Source organism: Pimephales promelas, chromosome 20, assembly GCF_988280905.1.
Source record: "Pimephales promelas chromosome 20, fPimPro1.hap1.1, whole genome shotgun sequence".
Taxonomy (NCBI): Eukaryota; Metazoa; Chordata; class Actinopteri; order Cypriniformes; family Leuciscidae; genus Pimephales; species Pimephales promelas.
In genome coordinates, this window is record NC_142788.1 from 28196912 (window position 1) to 28217912 (window position 21001).

At 36.1% G+C, this 21001-nt stretch overlaps 1 protein-coding gene across 9 annotated transcripts in view; it reads left to right on the forward strand.

Moving 5' to 3' along the window:
* Positions 1-843: 843 nt before the first annotated feature.
* map7b (microtubule-associated protein 7b) overlaps positions 844-21001 on the forward strand; it is a 33128-nt gene continuing 12970 nt past the window's right edge. For 2 of the 9 annotated variants that reach the window (XM_089124751.1, XM_089124755.1), the window contains exons 1-4: positions 6221-6464; positions 17401-17526; positions 17620-17694; positions 20289-20452. In XM_089124751.1, coding sequence (XP_088980877.1) covers positions 6347-6464; positions 17401-17526; positions 17620-17694; positions 20289-20452 — 483 coding nt within the window. In that variant the 5' untranslated portion in view covers positions 6221-6346. Of the gene's footprint in view, positions 933-6218; positions 6465-9876; positions 9979-17400; positions 17527-17619; positions 17695-20288; positions 20453-21001 lie in introns of those variants that run through there. The other 7 variants (XM_039652614.2, XM_089124752.1, XM_089124753.1 and 4 more) reach the window with 7 other exon arrangements.

Consider the following 21001-nt stretch of genomic DNA (forward strand, 5'->3'; position numbering starts at 1 on the left):
TGGATATATCATAATATTACATGGAAAACACATACACACTTGTAACATTAAAAATGTAGGTCATTCAAGGCTACAGTAAACTACTCAAAAGGCCAGTTTACGATTAAGCTCAATGAATTGAGCAATGAATGCAAGAATAAAATCCTAAAATAAAATGTGGCCATGTCCGTTAAGCAGTATTTACAAATTAAAGAGCGCAAAAAGACTTTTATATTTCACAAAAGGTCACCATTTGCTGTCTAAGGAAAGCAGAATTTGATTTAGGCCTACTAACAAAATAACAAAGGTACAATAGATGGCAACGCATTCACGTAAGTGCATGCTAAGTGTGCTAATTAGAAATAGTTAATATATTCAAATGTTTCAAGAGATATATTTAGATATTCAAATGTTTCAATAGCTAAGTGTGTTAATTAAAAATGTTTAATATATTATAATAAATAAATAAATAAATAAATAACAATTATAATAAATACCAATTATAATAAATAGATATAAACGAGCCTGGCTACCTCAGACCCAAGTCTCGTGAATAAAAGCGCTGCGGCAAGGCAGTATGGGGAAATCCAGGCTATTGACGATGGAATAATTATTAGGAAATATGAAAATCTCATAATACAAAATAATAAAATTAAAATTAGATACGTGCAACATTTAACAAATAACCAAAAATATATAATTGTATTTAATACAATTTATTAAAACTAAATAAAAAAATGAATGAAATTGTACATTAGCAAAAAGTTCTTGCAGACGAACAAGATTGATAGAAAAATGATCCGTCTGTCTGTCTAGATATTTGTTATATTCTGCACCTGTCCGCTAGAGGCTTTTGTAGGCTCTTTTGTAAGCGCGCTCCCTAATCCTCTCATGTGACGTCGGTGAAATGGCGGATCGGGATGGAAGCGACGTCTGTCAGAGTTCCAGCCAAGGTGAGTTTATTTACATAGTGTAAAGTTTGTCCTAAAGTACTATCCCGCTTCCAAACAAGTGTACAAACTCTCCTCTATGTTTAAAGCTGGCTGGTTAAACTTGTCATGAAATAACACTTTTTTTAACCTCCGTAGCAGCGCGAGCCGGTCAGAGGAAAGGGATTAAATCAATAAATCAGCCTAAACGCTGAGCCAAAGCACCGCCAGCGGGTGTTTATATCAGTTTTCACGCAGAAAACAACATTGGTTTATGATTTTATGTGACACTTGCTCTGTATAATTAGTTCAAACGCGTTTAAATGCCGTTGAATCTGTTTTGAGCTGAACACCTGTTACGTGCGCGCTCTCGATCACATTTGAAACTTATGTTGTTGTGTTATTTGTACAGAGTAAAATAATCATCGCCAAACCAGCTCTAGGTAGTCAGATGTAATCAAACTATCTTAATGGGTTTTTGTTTGTTGGATAAGTATTCAGTTGAGTGAATCACGTCTGTAAATGGAGATTACCCCGCCCACGTCATCTTCATTCACTTCTTATTATCTAAAATTGGCCTATTCGTTTTAATCCTGGTGAACAAAATGTCTGATCCAACCCATATCACAAAACTATTGAAATTATAAATGAGCTAAGGCAATTTGAGAAATAAAAACTTGCTAAAAAGGAGAGTAAACATAAAAAAAGTTACGGCTTGTGTGATATGACATGGTTTGTTTCTGACTAGTTTTGTATTGCATTGTCATATTAGAATAAGATTTTACTTTCCCTTTGTGACTCCAAAATCTACCCAACGTTTGTTTTCTTCAGTTGATTGTAGGCATGGACAACAACAGTGTCATTAGTTAAAGTGTAAGGTTACTGTCTGTTACTGGGGCTTGAGGGGCAAAGATCAGATTCCTGTGCCTCCTTCTGTTATGAATTGAGCAAAATAAGACACACAGAAACCGAGTATGATAGTGTTTATAGATCAATGTGCTAAATCTAAAGATATTTGGATTAACCCTGGATTAACCCTGCTTGCTTTGCTGATCAATATAAGCATTAAAGTGTTAGTTCACCCCAAAATTAAAATTATTCCAATAATTTACTCACACTCAAGCCATCCCAGGACAGGTGTATATGACATTCTTCTTTCAGCCAAACACAAAGCTATTTTAAAAATATCCTGACTCTTCCAAGCTTTATAATGGGAGTAAATGAGACGTCGTCAGAGGTCACTCTTCCGCCTGAACTAGACTCGTTTAGGCTTGATTATACTTTCTGAAGTTAGAAATAACGAATATATAATGACTTTATTTACCTGTGTGCCATATGGATTGCTTTTTTGGGCTTCATTTATTTTCTTTTACCATTCACTCCCATTTTAAAGCTGGAAAGAGCTAGTATTTTACGTAATATAAGTCAGATTGTGTTTGGTGAGAGTAGTATTGCTTGAGGGTGAGTAATTTATGATAATTTTCATTTTGAGGTGAACTAACACAACGAAATATCTCTTGTCTATACAAGTGATACTTTCAGATGTTTTTAAGTGAATTTCTAGTAAATATTGTGTATCAGGGCATAAAGGAATCAACTGTTTTTGCAATATGACTGAAACATGAGGTGTAGATGATGCCGCATCCTTTTCTATGAGAAGCTCTGATGAAGGCTTCATTGTAGCTATGCTAATTGTATCCCCCCGTCTCTGAATATTTGAATGAGTTAGCATCTAAATGAATCAGTCCTTTCCATTTATGAGTGTTTAATGCAATTTTTTCCATTTATTTGCTCTGGACAGTAAGCAATGTGAATAAATGACACATGAGTGTATAAATTCATGTTCAGTGTTACCACAATCTGAAATGGCTACGCAGTTCATAATTGCAAAAAGCTGTTAATCTCACTTTCAGCGTTTGAATACTGTTTGCCAGTAAAGATGGATTGCAATCATTACACAAATCTGTTAGTTTCATGGATTCAGTACACATATGTTTAGCAGGGATTGGCTTATTCGTGCAACATGCATTGAAGATTAGTGCTACAGTGCATGCTAAGTGTCTCCTATAGAGGTATGTATGTTAAATACTAGGGATGCACCGATATGAACATTTTGGCCGATACCGATAATTCTTTATATTTGAAAGCCGATAACCGATATATCGGCCGATAAATCTAAATCCAATTTTTATATAGTTTTTGAAAGCCTGATAGCAAAAATAAAAGTGTCTCAATTAAAATCCGTCCCCTAACACAATTATAATGTTCTCATTATAATTTCATGTAGCCGATATGACCGCACATTTTGCACTTAACTATTTTTAAGATCAATCATGTTGAACAGTGCGCATCTTAAGTGTCTCAGGTCTCAAGTGTTGAAGGAAATAATTCATTATTTATCAGCTTTAATATATCAGCCAAATTTTATAATCGGGCCGATAACGATAATAAAAAAATGAGCAAATATCGGCCGATACCGATACGGTGGCCGATATATCGTGCACCCCTATTAAATACCATATTATATCACACATGAGTTTCTTAACAGAATATGTGGTAATAATTGTACATAGAATTTACTTATTTTATATTGGTGGTATAGTGGATTAAAGTAGAAGAAGGATTTACATTAGCGATTAAAGTGGTTGTAGTCGACTGTGTGGGAAAAAAAATGATCAGATTACTGTATTTCATTACTGCATTTATGATGCTTTCAGTTTGCAGTAGGTTGATCTGTACGTGTCATTCACCTGTTGGCTGTAAACTGAATGGCTGTTTCTCATTCATAAACACACATACCCTTATCCACTGGCAGTAAAGAGCGGGACACAAGCAATAACTTGTCGTCTGGATTCTTTATTTTGTAGACTGGTTCAAAAAACATAACTTTTCCAATTTATTAATCAAATAAATCAAAAATCAAATAAATAGCAAAACTAACTGCTTCATTGTTCGTTTGTTTGTGAATCGGACTGTTTGGATTTGCATTGCAGCCAGCAAATACAACACAATGGAAGGATGTTGTCGTACCAATCCTTTTGACTCATCACATTCAGTTTGAGCAAACTCACAGCTCTTTTGATGTTCAAACACTATCCCGACCCATCCCTAGTTTGAGCATCATTTGTTTGAGGGCATATGCGAGCTGCATCTAACGTTTAAAGTACAATGTAAAACACTTCTTCTCACTGCTAAAGGTGTGGTCACATTAGTGGCATATTGGCAAATTGTTACTGGCAAAAAGGTCAATTGTACGAAGCTCACAAAGAAGTCACTTTCAAGACAAGCAGCTTTCTGTCGGTTATCCCTAGTCTGTGTATTTGTTTGTGAACATAATGTGGGACGACTGTTTTATGGTGTGGCTGGATTTACCTGTTGTTTGATTTTCGTGGGCAAAATCCTGTCATTAGCATTTCAATGGGTTATAATTCATCTCCAGTCCATTTTATCCCTCTACTCTGTAAGGGTGCTCCGATTGATTGGGCACGGACCATTAACGGTCGATAATATCTTTTTATGATTTGATCTGTGGTCTCTTTAGATCAGATGACGCAGAACTCGTGAGACAATTTTTCAATGCACAGATAAAATTGCTTCACTATATTCAGTGGTCTGGTCATCTAAAAATGACAATAAATTTGCAACATCTTTGCGGAGAGCGGAGACATTACATTAAGCCGTGAAAGTAACACTGTTCCTCAAGCGGCTTTCTGTGCGTGCGCTCCGAGACGGAGTATAACACGGACATGCAAAGTGAGCTTTGAGCTTCGCCTTCGGGTTCTCGCCTAAACTGTTAAATGCATGCACACAGAAATGTATCCAAAGGCCCAGCTTGGTGAGTGTTAGGGATGTGATGGTGAGGATATTTTCCTAGTGTGAGAACACTGGTACCAGTATCACCGGCGGAGGCTTTTAAATCGCTAGTAATTTAAAGGCGAAGGTTCATCATTGAGCGTTTTCAGTTCATTCCTATTAGAGCCCGACCGATAAAGGATTTTGAAGGCCGATACCGATACTAATATTTGTTGGTTTTAAAATCCGATATTCCGATATATCGGCCGATATTTTTATTTTATTTTATTTTTTCCAGAAACACGCAACAAGACATTAACATTCTGCAGAACAGGAACCTGCTGAAAATCAGTTTTATACTGAGTCAGGCCCGATTGCTCTTAATCTTTTCCTGTTTTAATAAATAAATAAATAAATAAATAAACAGATTTCCCTAACATTAGTTATTTGTAGTTATATGAGTTTTAACTAAAATAAAATGATAATGCATTTTAAAAAGAAACTTGATTCTTTTATTGTCACAACAGAACAGAGGAATATCAAAATATATTAACGTTCTGATAAATGAAATAATAATAAGTCCCTACATTGCCTTATAAGCTACCTGCAACCTGGATCAGCGGGTTGCAGGATGTGTGGCGCGTGTTGCCAACAGGGACGGTGTAGAGTGCCTTCTGGTGGACAAACTATACAACTCCCACACTCATAACATGGTTGAAGCGTGTTTCGTCCATTTTTATTTTATTTTTGAAATATTCATTTATCGGCCATTATAACTGCCGATAACGATTGGAAAATGCCTAATATCGGCCGATAATATCGGCCTGCCGATAAATCGGTCTGGCTCTAATTCTCTAATGTAATGAACGCTCTGTTCTGCTCGCTCTGCACCCGTGGACATGCGCATTTTAGTTTTGCTTTCAAATTAGCTCCAATTTGCAGATATATATATATAATTTATTTATTTTATTAGCTCATTCTGATCGTATTTCAATCGGATATGCACAAAAATCGGATTTTGACTGATAGACTTAACTATTTTTTATTTTGGTGATTGGTATCGGCCAATACTGCTTCCAGTGATCGGTAATCATTGATTGGACCCAAAAAATCCCGTTCGGAGTACCTTTACTATTCTGCGTGCCGTGCTTTAGCTGTCACGGTGTCCGTTAATCCGCTGGATCACCTTGCTGGTCTTCATACTGAATATTTCAGTAGGAAACAGAGAGCTGTGTGCGTGTGTAAGGCAGTGTTTCAGTGCATTTGTCAGTCTGTGTTACTTTCTCTATAAGGGCCTGAGAGAGAGCAAGAGAGAGGGCGAGAGAGAGCAAGACAGACCTGTAGAGAGATAGTGGCAGCATCAGCATCAGCAACTAGAGCAGTCGTGTCTCTCAGGCTTAAGGAGGAAGAGAGCCGGCCGTTTCTGTGGATTACAGGAGCGTCAGTAAACTGGGCTGGACTGGAAGAGTTTTGGCTCATCCCTCCCTTTCCTTTCAAGCTGTCTTGCCGCTTGCAGCTTTTACTGTGTCTGTCACTCTTCCCATCGTATGCTGTATTATCTGAGAAGATTCAGAGGAGATGTGTGGGGTGTTAGCTCTTAGCAGCACTGAGTACTGAGAGAGAGACACAGAGGAGAAGAGGGGAGAATGCCGGCCCCCCTCAGGATGAGAAGGGGGGCTTGTAGGTCGGCTATCCCATCTCTCTCCACCATCGCTGAGGAAGAGGAGGGACAGCGCAGTCGCAAAAGACGCAGGAAAGGAGGAGGTATGTGGGAGGTCAGGATAGGAAAGATTAAAAAAGCTGATGTAAGTCTCTGGGGTTTTGATCTCAGCGGTGCCTAGCTAATAATTGGCCTATTAAGAGGGTTTGTTTGCATGTATTGATATCAGCCTTTGTTGTTCTTAAAAGTTGTATTTCTGACTTTGAACTGGTTGGTAGGATCAGATAACGGCATTGAAGTTCAAGGGTTAAAGATCATGTGTGAATTTGATTATGCTTAAAGTTATGATGATAAATTAAAGTACATACATTTGTTGCTTATGTTATTTTGAGAGACTACAGGGAATATATCTTTTAAATTTACTTGTCACTATTGTAAAAGTGCAACAAAAAAAAAACTAAATGGTGATTTAAAATCATCTAAAATATTTTTGTTCTTTATAAATCTTGATGAAAACCAAAGTGCATAATATTCTAAATATTTTGGGAATTCAGGGCAACCTCATTTAATGCCCTGATTCATGTGCGTAATTAAAGTGTGGCCTTTAATAGCAATTTGTTTAGTCATCTATGGCTGTGTGTCAAAACTAAGTGAGCTACCAGCAGAGACGGCAGTTTTGGACATCAAAGATGTGAAGCTTAAAATGGCACTCTAGTTAGGCAGCTCACAAGGCTTTGAGATTGAGACGCACCCTTTGCTCTTAACCACTCATGCGTTTGACCTAAATACAAAAAATGCTACATTTTTAAATGTTTGCTTTACTTAGTTAATATTATTTTTTTAGTGTCCTTGTAAGCTAATTTCTGTTAGTATCTGTGCACATACACAAATATCATTGTCAGTTTTGTGAGTACAGAGTACAGAAAGTGATGTCAGTCTATGGTGAGTGCTAGCATCATATTTATTACACTGAAGAGGCGAAAAACACTTAGCGTTTCAGCACCACTTCGACTGAGTGAGCAGGAAAAGATTTTTGCTCTCTTTTTTTTGTTAGGTGTGGCTGTTTTGCCACACCCATTGTCGCCACAGTGGCAGATGACTGTCAAGTTGGACTGGATGTCGGCTGTGGGTGGGTCACATGACCACCGGTTGGAGGAATGTAAACAGTGGCTCGGTTATCTGACTGGAAGCCTCAACATAAAGGTGGATAACATTCAGACTGAGACTAAAAGCTGTATGTAATAATTAGGGGTGTAGATTAATGCCAGTATTCAATATTTACATTTCTAGATCTGAAATCACAGATCTCTTTCATAGAAGAATCACTTATGGAAGCTTTCTAATGACAATTAGCCTAAACCACCTCACATTTAAAATGTACATCTAACACAAGTGCATGTGGTTGTTTGCTCTTCAACCTATGAGGAATGACTCTTCACATGCTCAGATTTTGGTCACAAGACTCAGCTGGGTCAAAAATCCTTTCGATCTCAAAGCACTGCTGCCTCACTGGAGCTAATGCTTCTGTTGCTCTAGTGAGTGACTCAAACCTTTTGTCTCCAAGCCCCCACCCCCCATTGTCCACAGTAATAATTAAAAGAGTAGTTCACTTTAAAACAACTTTTGCTGATAATTTACTCACCCCAGTGTCATCCAAGATGCCCATGTCTTTCTTTTTTCAGTTGAAAAGAAATTAAGGTTTTTGATGAAAACATTCCAGGATTTTCTCCATATAATGGACTTCATTGGGAACCAAACGGTTCAAGGTCCGAATGAGAGTTTCAGTGCAGCTTTAAACGACACCAGGTGATAAATAAGGGTCTTATCGAGGACCCTTCGAGTCATAACTCGAAAAAAGATTCGTTCATTTTGATAAACGAGTTCGAACAGGAGAGTCACAAATAGAGCCCGACCGATAAAGGATTTTGAAGGCCGATACGATACAAATATTTTTGGGTTTTAAAATCCGATATTTTTTTTTTTATGAAATATTGTTGGATTTCACACACGTGTAAAAGAAAAGCTAACTTTTCTGCACAATATACAGTTGATACTTTTTCTCTATGTCTAAATGTTCACTCCTCGCAAGTATAACTTATGCAGGGACTGTAGAGATATGCTAGCTATAAATACAGTAATCATTTCTTTATTTAGCAGAAAAAGTTCATTGTGGTTTCCAAGCTCATTAATGTTAACGTTAGCGGTCTTCCACTGATGATAGTGGCATTAGCTACAGTAGCTTTGTGGTTAGCTAGTCTATGATGAGCCATAATTTAGCAATAGATAACATCATACTGCAAATTGTAAAACATACATTTTCAATATAACAGGCCAAGGAGAGATGATTGAAGCGCGTTTCATCCGTTTTTATTTTATTTTTTAAATATTCATTTATCGGCCATTATAATGCCGATACCAATATTTTGGAAAGATCGGCCGGCCGATATGTCGATCTGGCTCTAGTCACGAACGCTTATCACAGAACAGAGCAAGGCGAGCATTTGTGCTTATAAAACTTAAACTTTTTTAAATGATCGATCGTTTCGCTTGATAAGACCCTTATTCATCGTCTGGAATCGTTTCAAGCCCTTAGAGCAGTTTGCACTGAAACTCTCATTTGCACCTAGAATCGTTTGGTTCCCTTTGAAGTGTTGTTGTTGTACAGGACATTTCTAGAATCACACTTGTTAATATGCAGTGCTTAACCCCAAATACTGAATGTTAACACAGCCTTATTCTGTACTGTTAGTGCTATGGATTCTCTCTTGTTCAATTCCCAAAGTGTTCACTGGATAAACTAGCACCCTGTTGTTTAGCAGGGGAGGAAGGGCAGTAAATCTAGTCAGTGCACTAAATGTGTCTAAGCTGCTCGTGGATCACTTGCTGAGAGAAAAACTGCATTCAACGTAAGATTCAAATGTTATTGATCCCCATGTCGAAATCCAACTCAAAAAGACTAATTTCACAATGTTTGACGAGTCATAACTGAGAGGCCTGAATGTTTGGTGGCTTAAAATCCCGCAGATGTTGTCTTGTCACACACGCTCTGGAATAACAAATAGTGTTAAATTGCGTTCTTTCTGAGTTGTCTTGTGCTGGTTTGTTAGGGTAAGGCTCTCTTTCTCTCTCTGTAAGCTTAGCATTAGCCACTGCTAAGCTGCTCAGATCTCTGAGCCTTCCCGCTCCGATACACACACACACACACACACACGTATCTGGTGCCATGTGGAGAATTGCACACTAATCGCTGATCTCTCTCTCTCTCTTTAATCTTGCATTTTTTTTTTCTGCACTGCACACACAGCAATCACACACAATTGTGATTTGTAATCTCACTTTTACATGCTCATCTACTGTCTCCTCTTGATCAGTCTCAGATTGAAGGGGTGTTGTGAAAGTCTCCATCACATTGTCCTCTCTTTTATTTGTCAATGAATCAGCACACACATTTTCGTCAGCCTGTGATGGATGTCGCGTCCTTTGGACTTTTGTGTGTGTGTGTGTGTGTGTGTGAAGTTTTGGGTCTGATGTGATGGATTAGGATTTCGTCCTTGGCAATGTAGACGAGTTTTGCATGGGCTTCTCCAAAATTCTCCAAAACCATGAGTGAAATTCAAGGTAAGAGCTGTCAGTGATGTGCAGTTCACCATTTCCTAGAGCAGGGGTTTAAGCTTTTTAATGCCAAGATCCTCCGAATATGAAACTCTTCCTAAAATATAAATGCTAGGCAAGCATGAATGACAATTGGCTATTTTTTTGTAATTATGAAATTTATTAATTTTATATATATATATATATATATTTACTTAATTTCACAATATAATTTCAGAAACCCATTTTTAGAATGCTTTTTTATTTAAAATATACATATTTTGGTTATTTTTTGCATTCAAAAATAATTTAAGTTTTCCGAGGAGAGGTCCTCTGTGCTATAAACCCCTGTGTATATTCACTATATGTCTTCATAGCATTCAGTTGGCATGTTTTTTTGAAGGACAACATTGTGCAACGTGACTACTGGTATTATGCTGTGCCATATGTATTTTGCTATACACTGTAAAAAAAACTATCCTATATAACTAATTCATGTAGTTCAGATAACATAATATTTTGAGTTTCTGATGCTTAAATCAATTTTCTTCATTGTATTAACTCAATTTTTCCAATTCAATGAACTTAAAATTTTAAGGCAACCAAGTTACTTCGTTTTTTTAAGTTAAACCAACAATATTTTTTTACAGTGTACCGTGAATAGCATTTATATCGTTTTGTTAAATTTGGTAGTCTTTACAACTTTTAACTCTACCAACGACGATAGAGAGTGGAGGCTGAAACGTACTCTACTGTGTCCTTACTATAAATAGCGCCTCTGAAAAAATAGCTGATGTGGGGAAAGTGCATCATCCAATTTGTCCTAAACATGAGCCATGCTTTATATTAAGGGCTTTAAAATAACTGGTGAGATATAACGCATATAGTTTAAACGCGGCTCGATGCTCTAACAGATGTGCGCACGTCAAACAGACGGAGCGCAGTAGGATAGGAGCAAAATAAATATATATACTGCTAAAATATTTCTTGTTGGACAATAAATGTGCCATATGTTGAATTTTAAACCTACAAGTAAAGTAAGTGTATTTTTATAATAGCACTAACTCTAATGTGACTATTGTACTGGTGTGATCAAATGTAGGTTAATTCATCTGTGCTTTTGATTGTATTTACTTTTGTTTTTAAAGTAGTGAATTTAAAAATAAATCATTATTTTTGTTTTTAGATTGTAACAATGTAATGCGATTTTTGCTCATAATATACCAGAGCCTACATACTATATTTAGCCTTCAATATGTACATTGTTTGTACAACTTTGGGCATGATGTGAAATAAAATAAATAAATAAATAAATGAAACATTTTCTTTTAATCCAAGTAGAAAATTTTTGAAAATACAGAGATTTATATACCACATACCTCCATTCAACCAAATAAATACAGAGATATTTTTTGGCCATATCGCCCAGCCCTATAATTATATACGATCACGTAAAGAAAACGGTCATCTAAAGAAACGTTTACCCAAAATTTAAAATTCTGTCATCTCTTACTCTCTCATGTTGATTGAAACCTGTATTCATGGCCCTTTAACTTGAAAATGTTTAATGTTTAAGTAAAATATTTAAATTGAGCTAAAACATGAAGTTGTTTGCCATTTACTCGGATTAAATATGTGCTGACTAGAAGACATGTTATACTTGTTGTGTTTGTTGTCAGAGTCTGTCTGCTCACAAACAAGTGAACTCAAGTTCAGCGACAGACTTAACTCTGACCTTTGTCCTTAAAGTCGTATCGTCTAACATCTGGGAGACGCTCCTGGACGCCATATACCTTTGCAATGCTACGTTCAGCACGCTGTTATTTGTGTTTCTAATCTCAGATATTTCGGATTGATTGTGTGCAAATTGGGATGTTTTCCTTGTCGTTTTACAGCACACACAACATTGTGTAGTAAGCTGGTAAACAAACGTTCGGTTTTATCAGGTAGCTATTTCTTGTGTAACAAAAGCAGGCTCTTGATTTACGTAGTATTTATCTGATGCTTTATCTTCAGACCTCAGCTTCACTCTGCAGTTCTGCTTCACTGCACACACTGGCATGGAAACCTTTCACAGAAGAGCGAGGAGAGGAGAAGAAAATAAGAGTGACACACACTGGATGTGTTCCTGTATTTGTGTTTTAGTTTGCATAGCTATCGCTTTCTTCTTATTTGATTATCAGAGAGCCTGAATGGAGAATGTTTCCTTAAATCCTACTTCTACTACATAGTCTACATTTCGGCACACTATGGATGTTTTTTTTGTTTGTTTTTTATAAATGGGAATAATTAGGCTGTTACTTTGTGTGTTATATATACACTACCGGTCAAAAGTTTTAGATCAGTAAGATTTTTTTATGTTTTTAAATCTTCTGCTCACCAAGGCTGCTTTATTTGATGATAAAAAAAATGACAAACAGTAATATTGTGAAATATTATGACAATTTAAAATGACTGTTTTCTATTTTAATATATTTTAAAATGTAATTTGAAAGCTGAATTTTCAACATCATTACTGTTGCTGATTACACATTAGTTTTCAGTGTCACATGATCCTTCAGAAATCATTCTAATATGCTGATTTTATGCTCAAAAAACATAAATTATTATTTTCTATGTTGAAAACAGTTGTGTACCATTTATTACCCCAAAATTCTATGATGAATAGAAAGTTTAAAAGAACAGCATTTACTTAAAATATAATATTTTATAACATTAGAAATGTCTTTACTGTAACTTTTGATCAATTTAACTCATCCTTGATGAATAAAAGTATTTTCTAATTTCTTTCCCCCAAAAATAAAAAATAAATTCTTACTGACCCCAAACTTTTGAATGGTAGTGATGTATATTACAAAAGCTTTCCATTTCAGATCAATTCTGTTCTTTTGAACTTTCTATTCATCAAAGAATCCTGAAATTAAAATGTAAAAAACTGTTTTCAACATGGATAATAATCATAAATGTTTCTTGAGCATCATATTATAAAACTTTCTGTTGGATCATGTGACACTGAAGACTGGAGTAATGATGCTGTAAATTCAGCTTTGATCACAGGATTAAATTGCACTTCACTATATATTCACATAGAAAACCAGAAGAGACTTCTTTCAAAAACATAAAAATTTAAAACCAATCTAAAACTTTTGATCATTAGTGTATATATGACCGCTAAGATACTAACTAGCTAAACAAAGCCTGTAAGTCAAAGTCCAAGAAGTGTTGTTAGTTCATATGACCCTTGAGATTTGGCATTTTGTTTATATTACGGTATGCAAATATACCACCCTTAAAAGCCTGTATGCCATCATATCTTGATTAGCATTCTTGATATTTGTGGTCTAAACAATTGTTCAAATGTTTGTGTAACTACCTCAAGATGATGATTTCATTAATGCTGTAGATGGTGTCTCCGTATCGTCCTGTTTATTATGTTCTGCCGTCAATACATAGTTAACCAGCCTGTTCAGCCCAGCCCTGCATTCAGGACACAGATTAGTAGGCTAATCAGGCATGGGCCTCAGACCAAAGTTTCATGAGCTGGTATGTTCTGTGCAGGAATGGAGAGAAAATGCAAAAAGGAAAGTCTAAAACCTGCTTGGAGTGGCTCAGTTCATGCATTTTGTGTCTAATCTCGAGAGGAAAGATCTGTGATGGTAGTGTAACTATGCAGCATCTTTTGTCATGTATAGACTAGATAACATTGACTTTGTTGTGAGATTTGATTGTTTTTGCACCCCTTGGGCATTTGAGTAAATGCGATGGGTCAAGTGAAAGATATGAAGGCAAAATCAGGTGTTCACACAAACACACCCCACAGGTGTCATGTTAAAGTTTCACCGCCACAATAGCTTGAGGTTTGTTTAGATGGTGCATATCGGATGATTTCAGCCTTCCGTTAGAGGCGTTTATTTAACAAAGATCAAACCATTCAAGGTGCAGCGATGCAGGATATGTTTAGGATTGAATTTTTCCAAGTAGCACAGCACAATATGCTGGAGCATAAAGTGTCCATATCTCATGGGCATCTGGGCTTATGATTCACTGTCAGGTATTTTCTAGGTTAAACGCCACTGGGTCTCCCTCACCGACAAGTAATGAGTAATTTTTTGGCTTTACATTCTCTTGGGGATTTATAAACCTGAATTCTGTGTTTTAATAAGTCTCAGTAGAGAACTGATGACTAGATTAGGTTGTATTACTGTAGTATTGAAGTGTGTGTGTTCAGGGCTGGTAGAAACTGAGGTTATTCTGACTGACTGAAATATGAAACCATGAAGAATTTCATCAATGCCCCTTTTTCTGGAATATAATGATTTCAGAAATTGCCCTCAGTAATCATTTGAGACGTTGCCCATTGTTTGTCTCAGAAAGGCGATATCTGATATCTTGCATTTTTGGTAAGTGGGTAAATTGGGTCGGATGGAGTTTGGCCTGGGATAAATCAGGAGCAACATTGTCCTGAAATCTAGAGCAAGTGACGGCCGTCACCTCCTCAGAGATCGCACACAGAAATAGATCGGATAATATCTCGATAGCTCTGCTCCAACGCACAACAGCATAACAAGCTGCATGTGTAGGCAGTTCATGAATTCAGAGACACATTAGAGAGCATTAGTGGTGCAACAGATCACAAAACTCACAGTTTTGAGTTACGGATCAAGCATTTTTCGGATCAGAAAAAAACAAAAAAAGGGCGTGGGTAACTTTCCTATACATTTATTACTTAAAGCTCACTTTAAGTACTTTGAATCCACAGCAAACACTCCTAGCCTAACTAATAAAGTTCAAAAATTATCAACTATCACCGTCCCACTGGTGGGACATTTGCCATTATGTTTGTAAAACAATAATATCTTAGAAAAGACCTTAAGTAATATTGACAAACTTTATATATTTTGAAAGCTTACAATCACTAGTTTCCATATTTGGTGACTGATTTTCAAAATAAATCACACGAGTTGTAATTTATCAATTCGCAACAAGAATATTTTCATACTCATAAAGCACGTTCAGACTTTTATTTTGAAATGGCAATGAACATGAAAAATCATGAAAAGTGTTGTGTTTTCATGTCAAGAATTCAAATGATTGCATCCATTCAATTATTTTAGAAAAAAAGGTCTGAAAATGTTATAAATATAAAGAGGAAAAAAAATCACAATTTGTGATGTGGCAGGAAGATATAACGCACATGCATGTTGTATATCTTTGTATGTGTATCTTAGAGGCTGAGTTCATATCAAAATCTGCCAAACTTCCCATACTACTTCTGAATAGGTTCTCTACTTCATAAATTGTATGAAAATTGTGTAAATGATGGTTCAGATCACTCTAAACACATATGGAAATGGATGCGCCCTTATATGGGCAGTAATGGAGTCTGGTTGTGCCCTAGTGGAAGCGTTCGGTATTGCGCCAAAACAAAATCTCACTGAAAGCTCATTTTTTGAGATATCAACCTAAAAGTTTAAACACAACTTGTTCAGATTTTTGGCTTTGATTTTTTTTTTTTTTTTTTTTCTGCAGTTTTAAAGTAACCCAGCTTTTGAAAATATATAATTTATATAAAATATGAATAATTCATTTTTTTACATTGTACATTTCCATAAACTCAATTCATCTCTCAAACGTTCACTTCTGAGAATACATGTCGAGATGGGTATTTTGACGTCATTTTGTGTAAATGTATCCGTTTACGTGCTAATAAGCGTGAAAGAGGAATCATGGTGTCTGAGTGCTGTCTGAAACGCATCTTTATGTCTGTGTGCGCGCGTTTCAAATGTGTGTGAGATAACAGTGCACAAGTCCTGATTTTTGCCTCTTCTTCTGTATTTAAAATCGTTTGAACGTGTAAATTGGCAAGAAAAAACACGTCCAAATGATAGTTGATGGATAACTATCTATGATGATTAAACTCAGCAGTTAATCTGCGAATCACATGCGTGCCGTGAAGAACCAACCGTGGGTCCTGATCGTTGCACCCCTACGAAACATCCATTTTTAAATAGCTTTTTGCGGTTTAATATTCACAGATGACGATTTCGATTAATTGTTCAACCCTACTTTTAATTTATTATTCCAAAATTTGCCAAATTCTGTGACATTCATTCCATATTCTACAGTAAATCCCATTTTTGTCAAACTCTTCGGTTCATGTTTGCCTGTGTATTATGTAGAATAGGGTGTTTTTGTTTTTGCATGAGTCTTCAATGACTTTTGCTAAAAGGCAGTGATTTATGTCTTTGCATGTTGTGATTGTTTTTGTCCTTTATCCATTCCCCCCTCGTCTAGACGCGCCATCTGCCCATAGCTTGTTTATCCCCTCCTCCCCCACAGTGGAATTATGGGTAGCACTCTTTAAAGATCAGTATTTGTGGGAGCCATAATACGTGCTATTATGTGGGTGATGTCATGTAAAGGATGGCAATACTTTTCTTTTTTTTTTCTTCTTTACAGCAGTCTGATGACGTGTTCGATGTTTTGATCTCACAGTTGCTTGAAAGCATTATTTGGGATATTATTCAGATGCATAACCTCAACGGGACATTGTGCCTGCAATTTCTGCATTATACGTTTGGATTAAACAAGCATAATGTTTAACAAAAGACATAACTATTATTGATTGGTGTGTGAGATGACACAGCAGGAGATTGATTGGTTTCAGTGTAGGAATCAATAACAGTTTAACCAGATTGCTGATTCTGATGTGCTGTTTGCTTCAGTATCTGTCACAGATCACATGATGCTTGCAGATGTAGAGACTTATAGTAACATTATTATAGTATTATTATAGGATTATAGTAACACTGTTAAACATCTCAAGCCATATATTTTATGTTCACCCATGGATTCATACACCTATTTGCCATCTGTTTTCAAGGAATTGTTTAATTTTCAAGCTGAAATCTGTCAGGTCATAAACTTTCTTACTGTCACTTCCTTAAAGAGTGTGTGAGTGGGAATGATCTCCGGTCCTTAAGTAAATCAACAAGATGTAGAGCAAGCAACTTTGACTTTTTGCAACTTCTTTAACACTCTGTCTTGTGTATATCACTGTTTGTGAAAGTTGTAATATATATTTCGTAAATGTTTTTTATTTTAAAATATTTGAGATGTATAAATTATTGTATTATTTTAATACAATTATATTGTATTATTTTTAATAATAATTTAATACATTTTTGTTTCATGATCTTAAATCTAAAAACAATATAAATATATTAAAATTAATGTAATATTCATTAAGATTATTATTAATATAAAAATTAATTAATTTTTTTATATTTTATCATTGATTAAAAATTATATGATGTTTTAAGAGCACCAATACAGTCGACAGCTATATACCTAGATGTTTAAAAAATAATCAAATCAAGTTTATTATTTTCAATTCTCTGATGAATAAACAGTTTGGGTTTCCCCCTTCCCTTTATCTGTGTCATTCAGGCTCTGACTACCTTCTCAGAGCAGATGAGAAGTCTTCATCATGGAGTCGCCCGGACTCATCTGCCTCGGGACAGTACACCTACACCATTCCCAGCCCGACCGAGACGCACATCATTACCAGACCAGGTCACACACACACACACAATGCCTGTGCACTACTGTTATCATCTCCCAGCTTTACTTCCTGAACTCATCCAGCATGTGTGCTTGTGTTTGCAGAGCCTCTCATGCAGAAGATCGATGAAAGGCAGAGACTCGCACGTGAACGGAGGGAGGAGCTGGAGAAGCAGATTGGTATGACAAACACACACATTGTTATCAAAGACAATGTCAGAGTGCCTTTGCAACACATTTAACGTGACACATTTCAGAATGAAGCAGTATTTTTTATTTAACCAGGTTTGTGTCCTTGAGATGAGACCTGGCCTAAATAGCAGAACAAATTAGACAAAACAAACACAAAAGAGGCAAAAGACAACTCAAGTACGTTTCAATTTAAATAAAAGTGCCATTAATTAAAACATTTGCATGTGTGGATGGACTCATGTTCTGTAGTTTTAACATAGCCTTTAAAATAAATCATTTAAGGAAATTAGACACTGTAGTTTAAGTCTTTTCCAAGTAGAAGGTGCAACAAAAATGAAAGCCTTTTTGAACAACTAAAAAGTATGTTAAATTAGGTGAATGGGGCTTATTAGAAAATAAGATTATTTTTTGGCATTTGAATGTTATGCTTTGTTTACTGTGATTAATTTCTCTTTTTAACTTCTTAACAAAGACACTTTTTTGAGGTACTACATACTAAACAGATACAAAGGATGCATGTTTGGTATGTAAGTGATGCTTTGCTTTTTACAATTCTTGTTTTGCATCGGAGCATGATGGGAAATGTAGTTTAGTCATGCCAGACTGTAATCTCATAAATAATATAAATGAGTTGTGCTTTCTAGCAAGCTTCATCCACAGTTACAGTACACAAAATGTAAAAAACAACCAATACAATCCATGCTAAAACTTAAACTCAATAACATCAATTAGCTTTAGTTACATATTCTTTAACATAGGTATTACATTTGCTGACTTGACTCGAATGCATCCTAAGAACGGGCCGGTTATTAAGATGTACATGGGTTCAGTTTTGATTTCATGCTGTTGAACTGACCTTTGATCAGAGACTCACTCAGTCCTAATGAGAGTCTTAATGAGTGATCAGTTTAGTATAAAAGCAGTCACATGTTCACATGTTCTTGTTATTTCTGTGAGTTGTTGGAATTGTAAATCATGTGAATTTGTCAAATGAAACCTTCAACATGTAAAGCTCAGGGGTTCCCTTCTTGCACTTTTTTTCCTCTCTTTCTTGTGTCTGTCTGTTTTCCCTGTTTGTAACTGCATGACTAACTTGAGGGGCAGGTTGCTGTGGCGAGATGCAGTTGTTTTGTAAACTCTTGGCAAGGTTGTTTCCAGGACACCCAGTTTTTATGTAAGGGGTTATAGGCCAAGACAGAGAGGCCAGAGAGAGATTGACAGATTAATTTGGCTCGCTTTTGATTACTGGAGTGCTTGGTTGCAAATGAAATTGATAATCCACAATGTTGACTATTAACATCTGCCTTTCTTATTTATTCCACCATCTCTTACAGCTTTAGCATTAAACTTTACATTTAAAGTGATAGTGACCTGAAAATAAAAATTCTGTCACCATTTACTCACCATCTTGTCTTTCCAAACCCATAAGACTTTGGTTAATCTTTGAAACACTAATTGAAACTGAAATTTTGTCTCTCCATTGAAAGTCCAGGCAGCCAAAACTTAGATCATAAAATGAATCCATATGATTCAAGTTAATTTAGGCTTTTACTTACACTGACACATCTCATACATTGATTGACAGGGCACTCTGATTTGTCGTGCTATACATATTTACATATTTGGTATTGCTGGATTCAGCATAACCCCACCTTTCCAGTAAGCCATCATATGTGTTTCTATGATAATCCCTGGCGATTCTTCATTTCCATTCTTCATAGATATTCAATTTGAGCCTGTCCGCTTATTTTAGGTATGTGTTTATATGTCTCTATTTATTCCATACATCAAGATATTCACATTCAGTCTTTTCTAGTAGTAAAAGCAACTTCCTGACAACAAAGATGCCAAGTTTCAAAGCTCTCAGAGCTTGTGTGATTGATCTGCGCCCATACAGACAAGCTATATTTTAGTCCTTTTTTGGTTTTGGGGTGTATATCAATATCTGTTAATTTAACAATCTTAACAGTAAAATATTTTTAGCCAAGAGAGACCTTAGAGATGAGGAAAAACACTGTTGGGTTTAGTTCTACCTCCATTAGGGGGTATCTCAAAAATTCAGGGGCATTGTGACTAGCCTAAAATGTTTGTTATTTCTATTAGAAAAGATACAAGTAAATGACAATGGGGTGGTGAGCGACTACAGCAGCAAGCTTAAATGATAACAGATTTCACATTTTTGGGTGAACTATCTCTTTAAAGACTTGTTATCTGCTAATGTCTGTGAAATTAGTAATTCTTACAGGTTTTGAGGTCCAATATAGTTTTGTTGCCCTGTCCTTTATTGACAGCCTCTTTGCAAATGTCGAATATGACTGGTTGATCTTACATGATCAGGGATCCTTATCCACGGACAGAACATATTTGGTAGGGTATTCCCACATATAGATATCTATTTATTCCAGTAGTCATGACAATGTTAAAATTGTGATGTTCAGACCTTAAGTTACACTGGAAAAGTTGTGTTGGAGTTGAAATTATATTATAAGTCTGAATCTGTATCTGAATTTGGAGTATATGTTATAGGGTCAGCAAATAATCCACGACTTGACTAAGGGAATTCACTCTGTGTGTGTTTGTAGCTGCACGAGGGTCCAAGTGGTTGGAGAGAGAGGAGAGAGCCCGACAGTTTCATGAGAGACAGCTGGAGGAGCGCAGGAAAAGGATGGAGGAGCAGCGGGTGAAAGAGGAGAGGAGACGAGCTGCTGTGGAGGAGAAACGACGGCAGAAACTGGAGGAGGAGAAGGTGAGGACATCGGGGAAAACCCTTCACTGAACTTGAATTTATTCAGCTGTTTGTATATATTCACTCCCTATACATTTGGTTTTCATTATTTATCTTTATAAATCTCATCAGTCATTATTAAAGCACAATTACATCTGTGGTTCTCAACAGTTTTGACTCCAAGCCCCTGTTTGACAACAACTATATTTGAAGGCCATCTTACAGTATCGAAGCCTGTTGTAATGCAAGTAAACGTAACATTTCTGAATAGCATTTTTATCTTTTATTATGCTTTTTCAACTTTAGTTAGTGTTAATGTTGCTGTTTGAGCATAAACAAAACTGCAAGGTTACAAAGCTAAAAGTCATCTCCATATAATGGAGATATTTTATTTTTACAGAATTTTACCGTGTTTTTTCTTGGCTTTATGAATTCACAATGTTCCTCATTTAAATAATCCCCGCCCACAGAATACGCCAAAAAGGGGACGAGCCCTGGTTGAGCTGCTGCTATGTCTTATGAGATCCTTTTTTTTCAATCCCTTTTCCAAATATCATTTGTTTGATCTTC